Here is a 21,222-nt window from a genome sequence, read left to right on the forward strand (position 1 = left end):
GCACTGTGAAGTAAGGGAGGGTGGGGGGACTCAACTTCTGATGGTGGGGAGGCTCTTGCCATCTTATGTAAGGGTAGAGGATGCTCTGGACTTCCCATCTTACAGATACAACCGCCCCTTGAGGGAAATCATAAAGCTGATGCGGCCCACAGATGAATTGAGTTTGACACCCTTGCTCTAGATGATCTAAGTAGATTACAAGGATTTTAACAAACTGTTTCAGATTCCTACTGTTTGTTCCCCTGTGCGGAGTGAGTCTAATGGGAGTGGTTTCATAATTATCAATCAGTTGGAGCAGCTGCAGGGCACTAAATGAGGAAAACTGCAGGGTCTGTATCCCTTTAGAAGTGTTCCTATTGGGAGTATCTAACCAAAAATGCCTTTTTGCGTTGCAGGGGATGCCAGAAATCTGACTTGTATCTTAGTGCAGACTTCTGGGAAAATTGGTGAGCCAATCACACAAGCAGGAAATTATGTTTCTGGGGTGTGGTCAGTATACATTCTGTGTACAGTGCACCTCCAGGTAGCCATATTGCATTGCATTTTCAGAAAATTACAGCGCTGCAGACTGAAAAGGAAAGGTAATTTTTAAATAACAATTGCAATATATAATAATGTGTCAGAATTGTACACACTATATAATTTTTTCTTTATTTGCTTTTATTCCCCCAACAAAAGTGGAGTTACCCTTTAAGATCCTCTTTAACATGTGCCATTGATAACTTGTGAGGTGCTCATTTATGGTGTCCACACATCCACTGATCTTATAGATTGGAATAAGTGAGGGGACACAAAGACAATGTAGAATGTACACAAGTCATCTCTTGATCTTGCATTATTGGATTTTTTACCCAGTTGGAGTATATTACCAAGATGTTTTTTGTTTTTACTAACTGGCTTGTATCACCATCCATATATCAAGATAAAATCAAAGAAGAAGACAGTGGGAAATGGATGCAGGGAACGCACTTATTTAGGGTGTATTCATTTTACAATAGCCTGTGACAGAACAATCAGTAAATACGTCTTGTGAATTGCTGGCTATTGTTGGATCTGCAACAATCAATATTTCATTGCAGGGATAGCAATTTCCATTCAGTCATACGTCTATTTTGATGCATCAATTTTTAATAGGACTTTTTCTGCATACAGAATAAAATGACGGCAGTGTCTGGCAATCTGCACCCATCAGGTTCTCAGGACCTAAAAGTCCCAGCAAGCACTGACAGTATATACTGTCCCTTGTAGTTCCTTGACAGCTGGAGGGCATGGGCTCTCCATCTCTGAGACAGGCTGTGAAGACTCTAATTGAGGAGAAGTAAAGGCATGCCATGATGCGCCCACTGTATTCACACCAGCATCAAGTGTCATTGATGATATGAGGAGTTCAAGAAGTGTTCTGTCTCATCATATCTATTGACACTCACTTTTACTACAACAATCACACTACAAAAGCCAGGAATCTGAATAAGTCTTTCAACTCAAACAAAAGTTTTATCAGTTCTGGAAAGGACTACAGTGTTTCACTTCAATGAACATCAAGGAGGAGTCTTAATATTTCACAAAAAGCTAATTATTGGATTAGGAGCAAAGCATTGTGAGAAAAAGTCAAAGAAAGGGAGACAAACTTTAGTTTTCTCTGCAGATCTTATTGGAAAAAAAGAGAATCAGGAGAAGAGAACGTTGGACAGGGGAAGCTATAATGCATGTTATCATTAGAGCTGGGATGCAGGGGACAATCCACAATCTCCTGTCTACTAAACGGCACTTCTAAGAATACATGACTTGTGAAACTAAATGTAAAATTTAAAATTTGGTTACAGATCTGTTACTGCCACTGAACCACAACTCCCAGAATGTAATGCCGGTAAAAGCTGCACAACAGCTAAAACATTACAAGTGAGCAGAATGGTGGCTAATGGTTGGCAGTGTTTTGGTTCTCCGTTTGAATCCAGGCCACAACGCTATCTGCATTTTCATAGGTTTCCTTTGGGCAGTCTGGTTTCCTCTCACATACTGGTATGTGCTATACATCCACATCCAAGAAATCATGACCACTATGAACAGAATATGTAGTCCTTGACTTTGTGTGAACAAATGGAAGATAAAACGGAGTACCATAAAGCCAACTTTATTATGTAAAATCTTTTACACAATATTAAAAAGGACTCCCCACATAGGGGTTCACAGCATGCAAAGATTCTGATTACAGTTCACATGTGGACTCAACGCATTTCAGGAATCCTTCAGGAGTACATGTGACATTATCAATATACTGGAACCCACTCCTAATCTTTAATAGAGTAATCAGTGGTGTATTTAGGTTTTGTGCTGCCCTAGGCCTGACTAAACTTGTGCTCCCCCTAATTTAAAAAACATACCGGCAGTTAGCAGTGTGAGCACTTTATGGGGGTGCCAGACTGATTTGCCTCCTGGACCCTGCCCTCTGGCCCAATTCGCCCCATAAGACTGGCACTATACTAACAGTGTAGCGCAGGCCGGCGGGGACCCTTTCCATTCGGCTGTTTTTTTTTCAGTGCGGGGTGCAGCTTTTTTGCTGCCGCCCTAGGCCTGGGCCTTGTCGGCCTAGGCCAAGATACAGCATTGAGAGTAATATCAGCCAGTAGGGTAGACTGGAAATCATAGCATGTGTATGTTAACAAAAGAGGTGCAAATGAGTAAGCCACTACCTCTCAGGTGGGAAATTCAGGTACAATCAATAAACAGCCAATGGTCTGGTACACAATCTTAGAATAGAAGGGAATCCTTCTATTCTAAGATTATGTGTACCAGACCCAATGGGGAACTTTCCAGCCCGAAGGTGAGTAAGCCAATCTGCTGGATTGATGTGAACCGAGTTTGTTTCTAAGATACTTATCAATAGCCTCCTCTTTGAAAAATATCTTCATTGACTACCATGCTGTCTTTATGGTGATTTACTCACATTGGGCTTGGATGGTTCCCCATTGGAAAGTTGGTCCTTCTATTTTAGGATTATGTGTACAAGACCATTGGATGATTATTGATTGTTCTCTCCATTTCCCACCTGAGAAGTAGTGGCTTCACCTTGGCTTACTCATTTGCACCTTTATGGGCAACATACACATGCTATGAATTCCAGTCTACCCTACTGGCTGATATTACTCTATTGAAGATTAGGAGTGGGTTCCAGTGTACTGATTCTGTCACATGTGCTCCTTAGGAAGGATTTCTGAAATGTGTTGAGTCCACATGTGAACTGTAATCGCAGTCTTTGCATGTTCTAAACCCCTATGTATAGAGTAATTTTTAATGTTGGGTAATAGACATTTGAATGATACATAATAAAGTTATTTTTTATGGCACTCAGTTTCTCTTCTATATGTCCAGGACTACATATTCTGTTCACAGTTGGCTCATTGTCCCCCCTCTACATTGGCCATAAAATGTATATGTATGCATGTGAAACAGGGATCTCTGTTTGTAAGCTCCTTGGGGGCATGGATTGATGTAAATGTACAATATGTAAAGCGGTGTATTATCAGCGCTAAATAAATACCTATATGAATATTTACAACTTACAGGTCAGTGTTTGAAGATGCTTTTGGAGCAGCACTGCAGTCTCTTTTCATACAATTCTGTTGTGAAAACTCTCTCTCATTGCAGACATTTGTGGGGAAGGCACCAGGTGAGATAGAACATGGAATTCTGACCTGCAATTCGGTAAATCTGGATTCTGGGCCTACCTATCTGAATGTAAAATTAATGGATTATGTAGCCAGGCCCTTGCATTATTACATTTATGTAGTGTAGTGGGGGGTTCTATCCAAACATTCCATTTTATTTATATCCAGTCAGGTAGGCTCTCACACCATTTGGCTGTTGGCAAGTCTAAAGGAAATGGTACAATCTCATTTCAAAGTTTGTGTCAGCTTAAATAATTGGTGGCCAGGATACAGACCTTCAAGTATTTACATAGTCCTAACAAGTGATATCACTGCTCCCCCTCCCAATGCATCTGCCCATTTACATTAGAGTTTAGATGGCTGCTAAGTCACTGCTGGAAGGGGGAGCAGGATGAGCAGAGCTGTTGAGGGAATTACTTCAGGGTTTCCGCTGTAAACTTTCAAATTGCCTGCAGCCAGAATCAGTGAAGGCTTGTTTTTAAAGCACATTTTTTGCTTGTAAAGAATATGTAAAATGTCCAGACCACAGGCTTACTTTAAGAGAAAGGCAAACATAGGGACTTAGCTAGCAGGCCGGCTAGATTAAGATGACGAAGGTCAGGGTGAAAATTTGAGACAGTTATTATATAAAACAAGTTTAAATTCAACATGTTTATGTTAACCTGAAGCACCTCTAAGTTAAATTGTAGGATTAGCAAATACAAGAGGCATGTGTATTCTTACTTGAAGCTCTGAGTGGCTCTGAGGAAGAGGCATATGCTTCGAAACGCGTCAGCCGTCATCCTAATGAGACTATGGACACCTGTATGGACTACTTCTGATACTCAAGTTCATGAGTCTGATGTGATTGATTTTCACCTGCGTTTGTGAGTAGCCATTTTTATGTTTTAATAATAAAGCCTATATTGAGGATAATGTGCTAAGTCAGTGTGCCCTTTTTTGTGTTTTTGTTTGCAGTATTCTTATTTGAATCCTGGCGTGGTTTGCGTTTGAATATAGATATGTGCAGTAATCCAGCATGAAGCATTTCCTGTGCAGAAGCTTCCTGCAATAAAGACCTGTCACTGCAGCTCATTCCTTGTGCAGGGTGACTGGTCTTGCCTCCGCCCCCTTCTGTAGTTTTCTGCAGGCAGCCTGTAGTGAGTGGAGCCTACTGGGCCCCTCCCACAGCTCTACTCAGGCTAGAGGAGTGATAAGATGACAGCTACTTTTGCAAGGTAATAACTCAGCCAAAGCATTTGATGCACACAAAGTGGATTACAATTCTTTATGACTACTGAAGAAAATATTAAAAAAAAAAGTTTTTTGTGCCTGGAGTTTAGCTTTAAAAATGGAATGGCAATGGAAAAATGCTACATTTTTCTAACCAATTTAGTTGGTGTGGTGTTTCTCCATAACATTTCAATGCAACACGAGTACAGTTGCAATTCCTGAACATAAATTTTTATGAGGACTAATAGCTTGCTTCTTCAAAGATAATAAATCTTTTCAAACGACTTAATGTTGCATTACCTTCATTCAATCAAAACTGAGCTTTTTTTAAACTTTAAGGCTCCCATTTGCGCAAAAAGTAACACTGGTGCAGACTCAAAGTAGTGAAGATTTCAATTTTAAAAAAAATGCAAAGTTACGAGCACATGGGAGTAATCTCCAAGCAAAAATGTGTTTGTCTGCTTTTTTATGCAAGACTTTATGTATTTAGACCCCGTTCACACTGGGGCGACGCTACTTGCCGGGGCGACCTCACAGGTTGCGGTGCGCAGCTCGCACCGCGACCTCGGAGTGGCCGGCACGGACTTCATATCATTGAAGTCAATGCAGGTCGCTCCAGGTCGCCCCAAAGAAGCTCCGGACCCTTTTTCTAAGTCGGAGCGACTTGTGTCGCTCCTATTAGAACGGGTCCACAGCTACTCTATGGCAGGCGACCTACGGCGACCTGTCAGGCGACCAGGTCGCCTGACAGGTCGCCCCAGTGTGAACGGAGTCTTAAGGGACAACTGCAGACAAACAGGTAAATAAAGTATTGAAAGGCATTTATGTGAACCGGTTCACCTGCCAAAAAACATGTCATACAATTCAACTGGTCTTGTAAAGCAAGTACCATGCTTTTGCCAGACAGCACAGCCTGGTCATTGACCTCTCTGCACACCACACTACTATTAGGCCCCTTTCACACACTGCGTCTGTCGGAACGCAGTCCGTTTTTCTCAGCGCTGTGTGTGGAGATACAGCTGTCAGTTCCCCATGCATCTCTATGGGGGAATTGGATCGTTGGTCTGTTCCCATCCGATCCGCTGGATGGAAAATAGGTTTCCATCCGTCCAGATTTGACGGATCGGATGTCAGCGGACATGTCTCCGCTGACATCCGATGCCCCATAGGGATGCATGGGGGGACTGTTCAGATCCGCAAAAAAACTGACAGGTGGATCTGAATGGAGGTCCGCCTGTGTGAAAGAGCCCTTAAAGAGACTAATCAGGGAGACAGTGGGGGATAATCTAGGTATGCATACCTTCAGCTGCCTCACAAACTTTTTGTCAAGGCTGAAAGTCATAGATTCTAAGAGGCAAATATTTGACACCTTTTGATGCCTACCTGCCCTTTTCTACCTCCTACAACTTTCTAACTGGCTACTGAGGGTATCTGGGCGCAACTGAAATCTGGGAGGGGCACAGGCCATACCAGCACCCCCCCTAGATACAGCCATGTGGCATTTACTAGCAGGAGTCCCTACCCTTGCTGCTACCAATGCTATTACAAACTCAGCAGCCCCGGCATCCCTCCAGAGGTGCCTGGATTCTCAATGTCAGCCACCGTGGCTGCTATGCTTGCACAGCATCCCCCTATACGTGCATGTGCCTAGCTTGTCCCTGTCCACTGCCCTGTCTTCTATGCTTGCACAGCATCCCCCTATACGTGCATGTGCCTAGCTTGTCCCTGTCTTCTATGCTTGCACAGCATCCCCCTATACGTGCATGTGCCTAGCTTGTCCCTGTCTTCTATGCTTGCACAGCATCCCCCTATACGTGCATGTGCCTAGCTTGTCCCTGTCTTCTATGCTTGCACAGCATCCCCCTATACGTGCATGTGCCTAGCTTGTCCCTGTCTTCTATGCTTGCACAGCATCCCCCTATACGTGCATGTGCCTAGCTTGTCCCTGTCTTCTATGCTTGCACAGCATCCCCCATACGTGCATGTGCCTAGATTGTCCCTGTCCACTGCCCTGTCTTCTATGCTTGCACAGCATCCCCCTATACGTGCATGTGCCTAGCTTGTCCCTGTCCACTGCCCTGTCTTCTATGCTTGCACAGCATCCCCCTATACATGCACATGCCTAGCTTGTCCCTGTCCACTGCGTGGCTGCTATGCTTGCACAGCATCCCTACAGACGTGTCTGGGTCACATGTGGCCCACTGGATGGACACCCCTGCTTTAGGCAATAAAACCTAGTCCAGGAACCAGCACAGCCTGCGACTGGACAAACAATCAGCAACAGACTGAAAAAGTTACCTTCTGCTATCCCTGCCTGTAATCATTCACAGACTGCAATGTATACAACAGAGCACTCAATGGCTCAGAATTCTGACTAGAGCGCAGCTGTGCAGGAGAATACAGAAAGCCAATATCAAGACACCTTTAGGTACTTATACTAACAATATGTAAAAACACATTTAATATTTTTTTTAAATGACTGCATAACCAGATGGAACAGTTTGTCTAAAGCCTCTTACACACGATCAGATTATCGGATGATATTTCATCCATTTTTTGTTGCATGCTAGTCTCATGTGGAAAGTGAAGAGGTTACTTTCATACGTAATTTCCCGTACGACAGAATTCAACTTCAGAAGTGATGTCATGTATTTAATTGTTTTGTATCTGTTCCTTCATTTCTGAGCATGCCTAATCTTGCTCTTATGATTTTTTTGGATGCAAACTATACTAATTAAAACGAAAGTCGGACGTTGTGTTGATGTACGATAAAACGTATAACCTGCACATCCAATTTTTGTCGTCCGAAAATTCGTAATCGGCTGTCAAAAGCACTATACTAACAATCTGAAAATCTGCAGACTATTCGTTAGAGCTGCACGATTAATCGTATGAAAATCGCGATCTCGATTCACCCCCCCTGACGATCTAAACCTGACATATGCTCGATTCTTTGCATAGCTGAGGGAGCAGAGAAAACAGCTGTGGAAAACTCCCAGTAACTATAAACAAAATGATTACATTGTATCTTTCCTCCAGCAAACGCCTATCAGCATTAAATCTCCCAGTAACTATAAACAAAATGATTACATTGTATCTTTTCCTTCCCTCTGCCAGGAAGAAAGGAAGTTTAACCTCTTCTGACACTTGTTGCTTGCAAGTTAAAATCGTTTTTTTTTTGCTAGAAAAGTACTTGGAACCCCCAAACATTTTATATATTTTTTTAGCAGAGACCCTACAGAATAAAATGGCGATTGTTGTAATATTTTATGTCACACTGTATTTGCGCAGCAGTCTTTCAAACGCAATTAATAAACTTTAATGAATAAAAAATGAAACGTAACAGTAAAGTTATCCCAATTTTTTTTTGTTACACAGAGAATCATGAGAGAATCGTGATCTTTATTCCAAGCTAAAAAATCGTGATTCTCATTTTGGCCAGAATCGTGCAGCTCTACTATTCGTCAGACGAAAATTTTATTTCAGATTTTTGTATCATGTGTACAAGCCTTTAGTCTGTCAAAAGTTCAGCTTTAAAAAACAAAACATAAAATAAACATTGCAACTTTTTGAGGCCCTGTTCACACATGAGCGTATTTCAGCTCGTAAAACGCTCATCTCAAAACTACCAACAAGCAAAATCCCATTCATTTCAGTGGCCCCTGTTCACATCTGAGTGTTTTGTCGCTTGAATCAAAAAGCCTGAAGCTCAAAAAAGTACATGAGCTTCTTTTTTGGCAGATCACAAGCGTTTGTGTGAAATGTCAATGCCTGCCTCCAAACACCTGCAAAAAAATGCCTGAAAAAAGCCCAAAAAAGCCTGAAAATTATACGCTCAGGTGTGAATGGAGCCTTTTGCTTTATGTAGTCCAGCGACTGTCTTGCCATCATAGCTTTCAATTAACAAAATCCCAAAAAATATAAAGCATGTAAGCCTGTACAAAGAGATTTGGTTCAGAAGGAAAAATTACACTAGCCCAAAGCCTTGATAAAATATGACAAAAGGCACGCCTCAGCACACATAAAGGAACCCTTTAAAATCTCAAATTATATTGCGGTATAAAATGCACTGAAGTCGGGCAATAAAATAATGATATCAATGAAACTGCCATTTGATCCTACAAAATTGTCTTTTTGACTAATTTCTTCCGTCTGCCTATAGGATTTCATTGATTTTACTGTTCCTCACCATTAATTCCCTTTCATCGCATTTTTATCGCCGGCAGCTCCGGCTGTCTGTTGCTAAGGTTAGTTCATACCTCAAGATAAAAGCCGCAGATAAATCCACAGGGCCAGCAGGCTGATTCCTCGTTCTTGGGGACAAGAGCGAGATGAACAGGTCTGTAAAGTTACTAGGGTATTAGTTCAACTATAGGGGGAGCAAAAAGTAACAACCATCAAATTGTAAACAAAGTGCTGCTACCTCCAAAGACTTTGGCAGAACAGTAGGGGGCAGACTTGGTTGAACCGATGCAGCACAAAGCCCGAAACTATCAGTTTAATTTAGAATTAATTTAATTAGAATAATAATTTATCATGGTCATTGGAATGAATAAATGCCAAAGCACTTGACGCACCTAAAGCAAAAGAGCGATTAGGGCACGTCAAGGGTTTGTTGATGCTGGAAAGTTTCTCTGCTGAACTATCTGACCCTGGGTTTTTTTTATGCCTCTAAATGCCTGCAAGGCTCCATTTACACTTGTACTACTCCAAAGTTGCACCAACTTTGGAGTACAACTTTGGTGCAACTTGGACAGGACTTTGGCTTTGACCAGTGATACTGGGGTGCTATTTGACAGACATCTGTGTGGGTTCCTGCACAGATGTCCATTGAAATTGCCACCAAAGTCACCAAAAGTAGTGCAGAAACGACTTTTGGGAATAAGTACGGTAAAGCTGGTATCACATCGATTCGGAACAGTGCCCTTGCGGGCAATAGGCTCCTGATTTGGAATGCGATTTGACATGTCAAATTCCATGTAAAATTGACCTGATGTGAACGGAGGCCAAGTCCCAGTTCACACTAGCATGATGCCAGACATCGCATGTGATTCGCACCGCATCACTGTGCAGATCACATGCGAAGTCTGTGCGATGCAAATTCAGCCATACAGATTGCTTATAAAATCAAACGTTGTTGCGCCAAAACCAAAAATGTGTAAAAAAATCACCATAAAAAATACTCAAACAGTGAAATATAATATATAGTGTGCATCAATAGTGAGGGAAATAAGTCCATTAATAACAATCAAATCAAATGATCTCCAGTGATTGCCACCTCAGTGATCGTGTTCACAGACCCTCCACCAATTATAATGGCCTCTCATCTCACTCTTAGACCCCAGAGTCACCAAGAGTCTAAAGCAGCTGTCCCCTCAATGGGGTAAACCCACGATGATCACACCATAAAGGGAAGTGCAGAACCACGCGTCGGTCCAGCTCAATCAGGGGCACATAATGAGGAGATAAGGAACAAAATCTAATGCTCTCCGTTTGTTAATAAGAAAAAGCATTTATTCAGGGATGCACTTACACAGTCCAGCACTCAATAGTGCATGACAGATCACAGTTCCGTACGCTCGTCTCGAGGGGATGTGACATTAGACATTCAGGCTCCACCCACTATACGCGTTACGTCAGCTCGTAGAGTGTCGACTTCCTCGGTAAGGGTACAGATTGCATGCATGGTTGAATTTGCATCACATTCAAACCAAAATGGTGCAGGGCCCTTTTTTTGGTCTGCACTGGAATCGGATGTACCTATGCGATTCGATTCCTGCACTATTTGACAGTTCGCACTGCGATATGTGAACCGTCATCAACTTTCTATTAACCCCTGCAGCAGTTTGCATAGGTCAGCGTGAACTGCCTGCGAGTCCTATGCAATGTGGGAACTAGTGTGAACCAGCACTAATACCTAGAAGATGATTGGTTACTATGCGCAGCTACACCAGATTCTGTGTGCACCAGTTTTAGTAAATCTCCCCTCAAGATATTGGGTACCCAAGCACAGTTTCCTAATCACTTGATAACCAAAATATCTATATAATAAAAGAATGCACCAAATGATAGGGTAATCATATAAAGTATGTATCCTTCCAGTCTGGGAGAACTATACTTTAGAAACACCAATCTACACTGGTGAAAACTGACTAGTACAATTTTGCAGGTGGTGAGCCCGATGACTAAAGCCTAGCACACACAGGCAATGTCAGACATCAGCCGGTTCAATAAAAACTGGCTGACATTCAGCCTGTATGTATGACAGCCGGGCCCCGACAGATGCCGGCCTAGTGGCTGGCTTTTGTCGGACAAGCATGCTGAAAAACCAGCAGCCAACTGCCTTCCGATCACGCTGACTGGAGTGTTTTGGTGGGGGTAGAGTGCTGTCCCCCTGTCAGAACACAATAGAACAGCAGGGGAGATTGCTGTACTAACATCAAATTTTTAGTACAGTGGCTCCGACCAGAGCTGTTAGATTTTTTTTGGGTTGAAGGAAAAAAAACTTTATGGTGTGTACTAGGCATTAGAGCTGGGATCATGTGTTCAATCCTTAACAGGGGAAATTCATTGCATGGAATTTGTATTGTCTCCCAGTGTCTGCAATTTTCGGCTTGTTAGTATGATGCTTTCGACAACCGACTCCGACTTTTCGGCCGAAAAAAATCTGGTGTGCAGGCTATAAAATTTTTGTTGGCCGTCAGCACAACGGCCGATTTTCCATCAGTCAGTACAGATTTCGGCAGACAAAAATCTGATGAGCAAGACTGGGCATGCTCAGAGAAGAAAAAACACATGGAAAGTAAACCAGCACATGACATCACTTCTGAAGTTGATTTTTGTTGGCCGAAAAAATTAGTGTGCAGTCTAGGCACATTCCAACCAACAAAACACAACACTGGACAAAGGACGGCCGATCGGTCGGCCGATAATCATTGCGTGTGTACGAGGCATAAGCCACACTGCACGATGAAAGGACTTCAAGGCTCACCCTACACATTTCAATCTGACCATACAATCTCTGTACAATCAAACTTACATCTACCAAAGACCTACCTAAATTAGCCAATCAATCTGTATTTAATCAGACATGTTCTTGCACTCCATGCTTTTGGTAGATCTAAAAAGGAGATTGTCCAGTCATTGCAATATGTGTGGTGAGCTTTAGGTATAAGCAATCGAACCTGAGCACCAGATAAATTATTCACATAAGTTTGTGCGCCTCTCCCAAGTAGTTCGGTTATGGCACCTATGAGCACCTTCTCCTCCCGTTGTCCATGGCAATTATGTGAATAATTCCATCTCACATAAAGGAGAAAGCAGCATGAATAGTGAGACTTGGATTCATGGCTATAAAAAGTCATGGAAGCACAGACATCATCTCTGGCAAGGAGTTCCCAAGATATATGAGAAGCCAGTGGGTGGACTTAGCATATAAACAACAAGCTCAGTCATTGCATGACACTAGGTCTCCTTGGCCTGCTAAAAAGCACATGTACTGCACCTATACGAGTGCCATTAGCTACATAGGAGGAAGAAAAAACAATGAATGACTTGCAAAAGTAAAGAAATACTGCAAAAGACAAACATATATTCTCATAAAAACTTAGTAGAAGCCATTACATAGTTTGCCTTTCATATTATTATAACACTCTTGACTGATTAATCAGCCCATCCATACCAAGCATCCAACACTCTATAACTGCACTGACTATCTGGTCCTGGGAAGGACAATATCAAGTTGTCTACTGACATCACCAAGTCCAAACGGCCTGTATGTCTCTGCCTTTGGAGGCAAAATGTGCCCAGACATAATAGGTGACAACCTATCTCTGGGGGGAGGGGGGGTTGTCAATAGCAAAAATTATCCAACACAGCCAATTGAAATATCCCTAGATATTGGTTATGCGGTGGAGCCCCGAAGATCTACTGGCATCCAAACAGAATATTGCCTAATCATTCAATGCCTAGACACCTTTCCAACCAGTCATCTTAACTAATGAATAAACATCTGCAGCCATGTTCCATCAAGAGCACCAAAAATGTAGCCAATATCACAATGCTAGCCACACATAAGATTTTGATTGGTTGACTCAACAGAATTTACCAACAAGCATGTAATAAACAACCAATCGTATTCCACTCTAGATAAATCGAATAGTATTGGAAGATGCTTCGTGACGTTAAGTGAACTGAGAAGTCCGTACCTTATGGAAGAGGACCAGATTTATATATACTGGATATTTCGTCTAAGATTTTTTTAAACACAACAATCAATAAAACAAAAAAAAAAAAATCTCTCTTGCAAACCTGAACCACATCATAAAGTCACATAAGATGGCTAACACCTTTGTCCAAAGTGAACTTCCACTTAGACATTCTAGGGAATACATGGAGCGTAGCCATGCTCTGAGAAGAAACATACTGCAAAACCATTACGTAAACCGTAAGTAAATAAATAAATCCCCCTTGGTTTGGCTGTGGAGATATTTGTTTGTCGGGAGGAAAGTGATAATTGGAGCCAAGAAAGATTGTTTTCCTTGTTAGATGAGAACACATTTCCTGTAAGACCCCCAAAAATCACAACATCTGTCATGCAATCAACACCCACATGCACGCAGAGCGACGTGAACTGTGTCAAAACCTCTCTGACCACACAAGCACTTGTCAAATGAAGCATAACTGGGGTAAAAATGGAGTGTGAGCGATGATCTTACCACTGGAGACGAAATTCGACACCCAGGGCAATCACAGATTGGAGGATGTACCTGTAAGATTCCTTTTGACATAAGAGTCTTCAGACTTTTCCCTGGAAGCAGCACATGAAAGAGAGAGAGAGAAATAGGTGATGAGTTTCAGGCTAAGCAAACACAGACGCAAATCGCACAACGGGACGCCTTCCTAAGTCTAGTGTGTGGAGTGGATGTCAAGGAACGGATCTCCAGGTGATCAGCACCTTGTGTCAAGACACTCCTCCCAGTACATATAGTACTAAACAGAACACACATACACATTCCTCCCAGTACACAATACTATACATAACACACACACATACATTCCTCCCAGTACACAATACGATACATAACACACACATACACTCCTCCCAGTACACAATACTATACATAACACACATACACTCCTCCCAGTACACAATACTATACATAACACACATACACATTCCTCCCAGTACACAATACTATACATAACACACACATACACTCCTCCCAGTACACAATACTATACATAACACACACATACACTCTTCCCAGTACACAATACTATACATAACACACACATACACTCCTCCCAGTACACAATACTATACATAACACACATACACATTCCTCCCAGTACACAATACTATACATAACACACACATACACTCCTCCCAGTACACAATACTATACATAACACACACATACACTTTCCTCCCAGTACACAATACTATACATAACACACACATACACTCTTCCCAGTACACAATACTATACATAACACACACACACACTCTTCCCAGTACACAATACTATACAGAACACACACACATACACTCCTCCCAGTACACAATACTATACAGAACACACACATACACTCCTCCCAGTACACAATACTATACATAACACACATACACATTCCTCCCAGTACACAATACTATACAGAACACACAGATACACTCCTCCCAGTACACAATACTATACAGAACACATACACACTCCTCCCAGTACACAATACTATACAGAACACACATACACATTCCTCCCAGTACACAATACTATACATAACACACATACACATTCCTCCCAGTACACAATACTATACATAACACACATACACATTCCTCCCAGTACACAATACTATACATAACACACATACACATTCCTCACAGTACACAATACTATACATAACACACATACACATTCCTCCCAGTACACAATACTATACATAACACATACACATTCCTCCCAGTACACAATACTATACAGAACACACATACACATTCCTTCCAGTACACAATACTATACAGAACACACACATACACATTCCTTCCAGTACACAATACTATACAGGACACACACTCCTGCCAGTACGGAGTACTAGATAGAACACACACTTCTCCATGTACTATACAGAACACACACTACTTTCTCTACACAGTACTATACAGAAGGATATCAACAGCACACACAATCCTCTACACACCTGCACTGATCACAGTCTAGCCAACTAAATACATTTTAGGAAACTCAGACAATGTTGCGAATGTCCAGACAAAGTCAGAGAAGTTGATGGCTGGAATGTGATGGTGGAGAGATCACAACCTTCACTCCTCCCCACACTCCACCAATCCTACATACAGACAGGGGCCCCAATGTCTGCACAGCTACTCATCACCTAGGGGCCCCAATGTCTGCACAGCTACTCATCACCTAGGGGCCCCAATGTCTGCACAGCTACTCCTCACCTAGGGGCCCCAATGTCTGCACAGCTACTCCTCACCTAGGGGCCCCAATGTCTGCACAGCTACTCCTCACCTAGGGGCCCCAATGTCTGCACAGCTACTCCTCACCTAGGGGCCCCAATGTCTGCACAGCTACTCCTCACCTAGGGGCCCCAATGTCTGCACAGCTATTCCTCACCTAGGGGCCCCGATGTCTGCTCAGCTACTCCTCACCTAGGGGCCCCAATGTCTGCACAGCTACTCCTCACCTAGGGGCCCCAATGTCTGCACAGCTATTCCTCACCTAGGGGCCCCGATGTCTGCTCAGCTACTAATCACCTAGGGCCCCAATGTCTGCACAGCTATTCCTCACCTAGGGGCCCTAATGTCTGCACAGCTACTCCTCACCTAGGGGCCCCGATGTCTGCTCAGCTACTCCTCACCTAGGGGCCCCAATGTCTGCACAGCTACTCCTAACCTAGGGGCCCCAATGTCTGCACAGCTACTCCTCACCTAGGGGCCCCAATGTCTGCACAGCATCCCCTCACCTAGGGGCCCCAATGTCTGCACAGCTACTCCTCACCTAGGGGCCCCAATGTCTGCACAGCTACTCCTCACCTAGGGGCCCCAATGTCTGCACAGCATCCCTCACATAGGGGCCCCAATGTCTGCACAGCTACTCCTCACCTAGGGCCCCAATGTCTGCACAGCATCCCTCACATAGGGGCCCCAATGTCTGCACAGCTACTCCTCACTTAGGGGCCCAATGTCTGCACAGCATCCCCTCACCCAGGGGCCCCAATGTCTGCACAGCTACTCCTCACCTAGGGGCCCCAATATCTGCACAGCTACTCCTCACCTAGGGGCCCCAATGTCTGCACAGCTACTCCTCACCTAGGGGCCCCAATGTCTGCACAGCTACTCCTCACCTAGGGGCCCCAATGTCTGCACAGCTACTCATCACCTAGGGGCCCCAATGTCTGCACAGCTACTCATCACCTTGGGGCCCCAATGTCTGCTCAGCTACTCCTTACCTAGGGGCCCCAATGTCTGCTCAGCTACTCATCACCTAGGGGCCCCAATATCTGCACAGCTACTCCTCACCAAGGGGCCCCAATGTCTGCACAGCTACTCCTCACCTAGGGGCCCCAATGTCTGCACAGCTACTCCTCACCTAGGGGCCCCAATATCTGCACAGCTACTCCTCACCTAGGGGTCCCAATGTCTGCACAGCGTCCCCTCACCTAGGGGTCCCAATGTCTGCACAGTGTCCCCTCACCTAGGGGCCCCAATGTCTGCACAGCGTCCCCTCACCTAGGGGCCCCAATGTCTGCACAGCGTCCCCTCACCTAGGGGTCCCAATGTCTGCACAGCGTCCCCTCACCTAGGGGCCCCAATGTCTGCACAGCTACTCCTCACCTAGGGGCCCCAATATCTGCACAGCTACTCCTCACCTAGGGGTCCCAATGTCTGAACAGCGCCCCCTCACCTAGGGACCCCAATGTCTGCACAGCGTCCCCTCACCTAGGGGTCCCAATGTCTGCACAGTGTCCCCTCACCTAGGGGCCCCAATGTCTGCACAGCGTCCCCTCACCTAGGGGCCCCAATGTCTGCACAGCGTCCCCTCACCTAGGGGTCCCAATGTCTGCACAGCGTCCCCTCACCTAGGGGCCCCAATATCTGCACAGCTACTCCTCACCTAGGGGCCGCAATGTCTGCACAGCGTCCCCTCACCTAGGGGCCCCAATATCTGCACAGCTACTCCTCACCTAGGGGCCCCAATGTCTGCACAGCTACTCCTCACCTAGGGGCCCCAATGTCTGCACAGCTACTCCTCACCTAGGGGCCCCAATGTCTGCACAGCATCCCCTCACCTAGGGGCCCCAATGTCTGCACAGCTACTCCTCACCTAGGGGCCCCAATGTCTGCACAGCTACTCCTCACCTAGGGGCCCCAATGTCTGCACAGCTACTCCTCACCTAGGGGCCCCAATGTCTGCTCAGCTACTCCTCATCTAGGGGCCCCAATGTCTGCACAGCTACTCCTCACCTAGGGGCCCCAATGTCTGCACAGCTACTCCTCACCTAGGGGCCCCAATGTCTGCTCAGCTACTCCTCACCTAGGGGCCCCAATGTCTGCACAGCTACTCCTCACCTAGGGGCCCCAATGTCTGCACAGCATCCCCTGGGGGGGGCAATGTCTGGCAGAGCACACTGGGTGCATCCAAACACTTACTAGATTGTGCCCCCCGGGTGGGCTTAATGAGCTCTCATTAGCGATGACCTGTCAGATGGACCCCCTCCTGTCAGTGGGTGCTTGTCTCTCCCCACCCCCACCCCTAGGAAGGATCGGATATCACACCGGCAACTTCACAACAAATCTCATCTGTCCGGGATGAGCCGGTAGAAGCCGCACCTAGTGCCCGATCACCGCATCCCTCTACACCCGGCACTCACTACTCTGCCCCGCACACACTCACCATGCCAGGCTCTCCGCCTCTCCCCGTCAGACCACACACATCCATCATCCCGATGTGAGCAGAGAATGGTCTGTGTGCCCCGTGCAGGGAGGAGGGGGGGGGGAGCCCTATGTGTGCCCCGTGCAGGGGGAGGAGGAGGGGGGGAGGGGGACATTTACCTCTATAACCCCGACAGCCTCAGTGCCAAATCCCCATCCGGAGAGCCGGGGTCACCGGGGAGGAGGAGGGGGGGGAGGAGAAGGAGGAGGGGAGGGAGGATGGTGTCACTGAACAGCTCCAGCCCTGGGAGATTCCTGGAACCCCCCCCAACCAACTAAACTGCCACGAAGAGAAAAGGGATCGGGGTATAGAGTGACAGGAAAGACCCCCTCCCCCCCATTCCCCCACCATATGGAGTCCCATTCACCCCCATCAATGGGAACTGTCACAGTGTGTGATAAGACAAAGACTCCCCCTACTTTATATACCGATCGGGGGGGGGGGGGGGGTGACAGACTGTTTACAATCCATCAATATCACAGACATCAATTCAGAACATTGGGGTCACTAAATTATCGGACATGAGTAATAATGGGGTAACTGATAACACTGGGGTCACCAATAATAATGGGGTGACTGATAACACTGGGGTCACCAATAATAATGGGGTGACTGATAACACTGGGGTCACTAATAATAATGGGGTAACTGATAACACTGGGGTCACCAATAATAATGGGGTGATTGATAACACTGGGGTCACTAATAATAATGGGGTGACTGATAACACTGGGGTCACTAATAATAATGGGGTAACTGATAACACTGGGGTCACCAATAATAATAGGGTGACTGATAACACTGGGGGTCACTAATAATAACGGGGTGACTGATAACACTGGGGTCACTAATAATAATGGGGTGACTGATAACACTGGGGTCAATAATTTATAATACCGGGATTAATAAATTAACAGTCTGGGGTCACTAATAATAATGGGGTGACTGGTAACACACTGAGATCAATAAATAATAATACTGGGATCAATAAATTAACAGACTGGGTCACTAAAATTTAATGGGTGACTACACTGGGGGTCACTGCAAACACTGAGGTCACTGATAATACTGGGGGTCACTACAGGGTGACTAATAACAAAGGGGGCCCTGATAACACTTGGATCACCATAATACTGGAATCAATTCATGATAACACTGGGGTCAGAGAGAATAGCGAGATCAATAAATATTTCTGGGGTCACTAATACTGAGATCAAAAAATGATCTTTCTGAGCCCTCTCTGTGCACTATCTACCCCAGGATGCCCCCCCCCCCTGTGGCCCGCTCCCTCCTGGGATGCCCCCCCTGTGCCTGCTCTCCCCCAGGGATGCCCCCTCTTACCCGGGATGCCCCTGTGCCGGCTCTTCCCTAGATGCCCCCCTGTTCCCCCTCTCCCCTCAGGATGCCCCCTTGTGACCTCTCTCCTCCTGAGATGCCCCTGTGCCCCCCTCTCCCCCAGGATGCCACCCTGTGCCTTCTCTCCCCCTAAGATGCCATCTCTCTCCCCCAGGATGCCCCTTCTCCCCTAGGATGCCCCCCCTGTGCCCTCTCTCCCCCTGAGATGCCCCCATGCCCCCTCTCCCCGGAAAGCCCCCTCTATGCCCCCTCTCCCCCGAGATGCCCCCTCTGTGCCCTCTCTCCCCCCTGAGATGCCCCTGTGCCCCCTCTCCCCCGAGATGCCCCCTCTGTGCCCTCTCTCCCCCCTGAGATGCCACCCTGTGCCCTCTCTCCACCCAAGATGCCCTCTCTCCCCAAGGATGCCCCCCTGTGCCCTCTCTCCCCGTGCCCCCTCTTCCCCGGGATGCCCCCCTGTGCCCTCTCTCCCCCAAGATGCCCCCCTGTGCCCTCTCTCCCCCAAGATGCCCCCCTGTGCCCTCTCTCCCCCAAGATGCCCCCCCGTGCCCTCTCTCCCCCGGGATGCCCCCCCTGTGCCCGCTCTCCCCGGAAAGCCCCCTCTATGCCCTCTCTTCCCGAGAAGCCCCCCCTGTGCCCTCTCTCCCCCAAGATGCCCCCCTGTGCCCTCTCTCCCCCAAGATGCCCCCCTGTGCCCTCTCTCCCCCAAGATGCCCCCTTGTGCCCTCTCTCCCCCAAGATGCCCCCCCGTGCCCTCTCTCCCCCAGGATGCCCCCGTGCCCTCTCTCCCCTGAGATGTGCCCTCCTCCCCGGGATGCCCCCACTGGGGTCGGTACCTTTGTGTCGGATGCTCCTCTTCCAGTCCTTGGCCGTTTCCCGGCCACTGACGAACTGGAACTCGTTGGGGGTGAGCCACTCTCCCCGGTAGCGGATAGAGGGCCCCTTGCTGCCCTGACACAACTTCTGGATGTAGAGCAGAGCCTTGTTCTCCCCGCACTCCACCTCGATGCACGGCTCGCCTTGGTCGAAGAGCGGCTGGAAGTCCGGGACGGAGGAGAACCTCTCCAGCATCAGGTCGTCGGGCAGCGGCGGGTGGTGGGGCTCGTGTAGTCCCAGGTAGGCACGGTGAGCGTGAGGGGCGAAGAGGTGTTCGTAATCCGGCGGGTGCGGGGTGACCACGGGGATGGCAGCGGCAGCCAGGTACCCGGGCAGAGTGTCCATAGGCTGGTTAAAGGCGGCCAGGGCGAGCTCCTCGCGGTCCGGTCTCTCCTTCTTAATGGCCGGCATGGTGCCCCGGCGGTGTGGTGTCAGCGGAGGGTGTCCGGCGGCTGTCCGGCTCTCACAGCTGCTGCGCTCCTTGTGCCGAGGATGAGTCTCCCAGCCCGACTGAGACATGACATGCCGGAGAGGGCTGAGCCACCGGAGACATCCTGCCGCTTCACAGAATGCTTATTGATCCTTTATCGACCTCCCCCAGTCCGGGGCGCCCTGTACCCCCCCCTCCGGTGCCCGGCTCCCTCCTGCCCCCTGTCTGACCCCTCGCTCCGGTCCAGGCAAGGCAGCTCAGCCAACTTTTGCGGGCACTCTGCGCAGATCTCCAGCCATCCACCTGCCGGCCGGCCGGCTGTCCGGTATGAAGGGGGATGGGGGTGAGGACACAGCGGTGGGTGTCCTGTGTGTCCGGTGTACGGGGGATCCCTCTACATGTCACACGCCGGAGTTCACACACTCTCTGACCAAACAAGATTTGCCTTCGCCGCCGCTTCTCCAACTTGGCCCATTTAAACAGCACAGGCGGCAGCGGGAGGGGGCGTCAGCGAGGCGAGGGGGGTGTGCGACGGACGACAAGCCGCCACCACGCCGCACACTGAGCCCGGGGACCACAGCACACCTGAGGAGAAGAGGAGGGGGAGGGGGGGGGATACTGACTGCTACTGGTCACAGCGATAACACCCATACTTCCTTCCTAATAACAATGTAACAATTCCTCTTCCCTCAGTATTATCCCCCACAATTCTCACTATAGGAACTGCTGC

General features: G+C 47.0%; 1 protein-coding gene across 6 annotated transcripts in view; it reads right to left on the reverse strand.

Annotated features, from left to right (window-relative positions):
• The window catches only part of SAMD11 (sterile alpha motif domain containing 11), a 257,130-nt gene extending 236,325 nt beyond the window's left edge, over nucleotides 1–20,805 (reverse strand). For 2 of the 6 annotated variants that reach the window (XM_082274531.1, XM_082274533.1), the window contains exons 1-2: nucleotides 20,023–20,805; nucleotides 13,595–13,686 (exon numbers count right to left, since the gene is read on the reverse strand). In XM_082274531.1, coding sequence (XP_082130657.1) covers nucleotides 13,595–13,686; nucleotides 20,023–20,581 — 651 coding nt within the window. In that variant the 5' untranslated portion in view covers nucleotides 20,582–20,805. Of the gene's footprint in view, nucleotides 1–13,594; nucleotides 13,687–17,794; nucleotides 17,843–17,952; nucleotides 18,028–20,022 lie in introns of those variants that run through there. The other 4 variants (XM_082274532.1, XM_082274534.1, XM_082274535.1 and 1 more) reach the window with 4 other exon arrangements.
• Between the last annotated feature and the right edge of the window lie 417 nt (nucleotides 20,806–21,222).

This window comes from Pelophylax lessonae (genome assembly GCF_965119305.1).
Source record: "Pelophylax lessonae genome assembly, chromosome: 12".
Classification (NCBI taxonomy): Eukaryota; Metazoa; Chordata; class Amphibia; order Anura; family Ranidae; genus Pelophylax; species Pelophylax lessonae.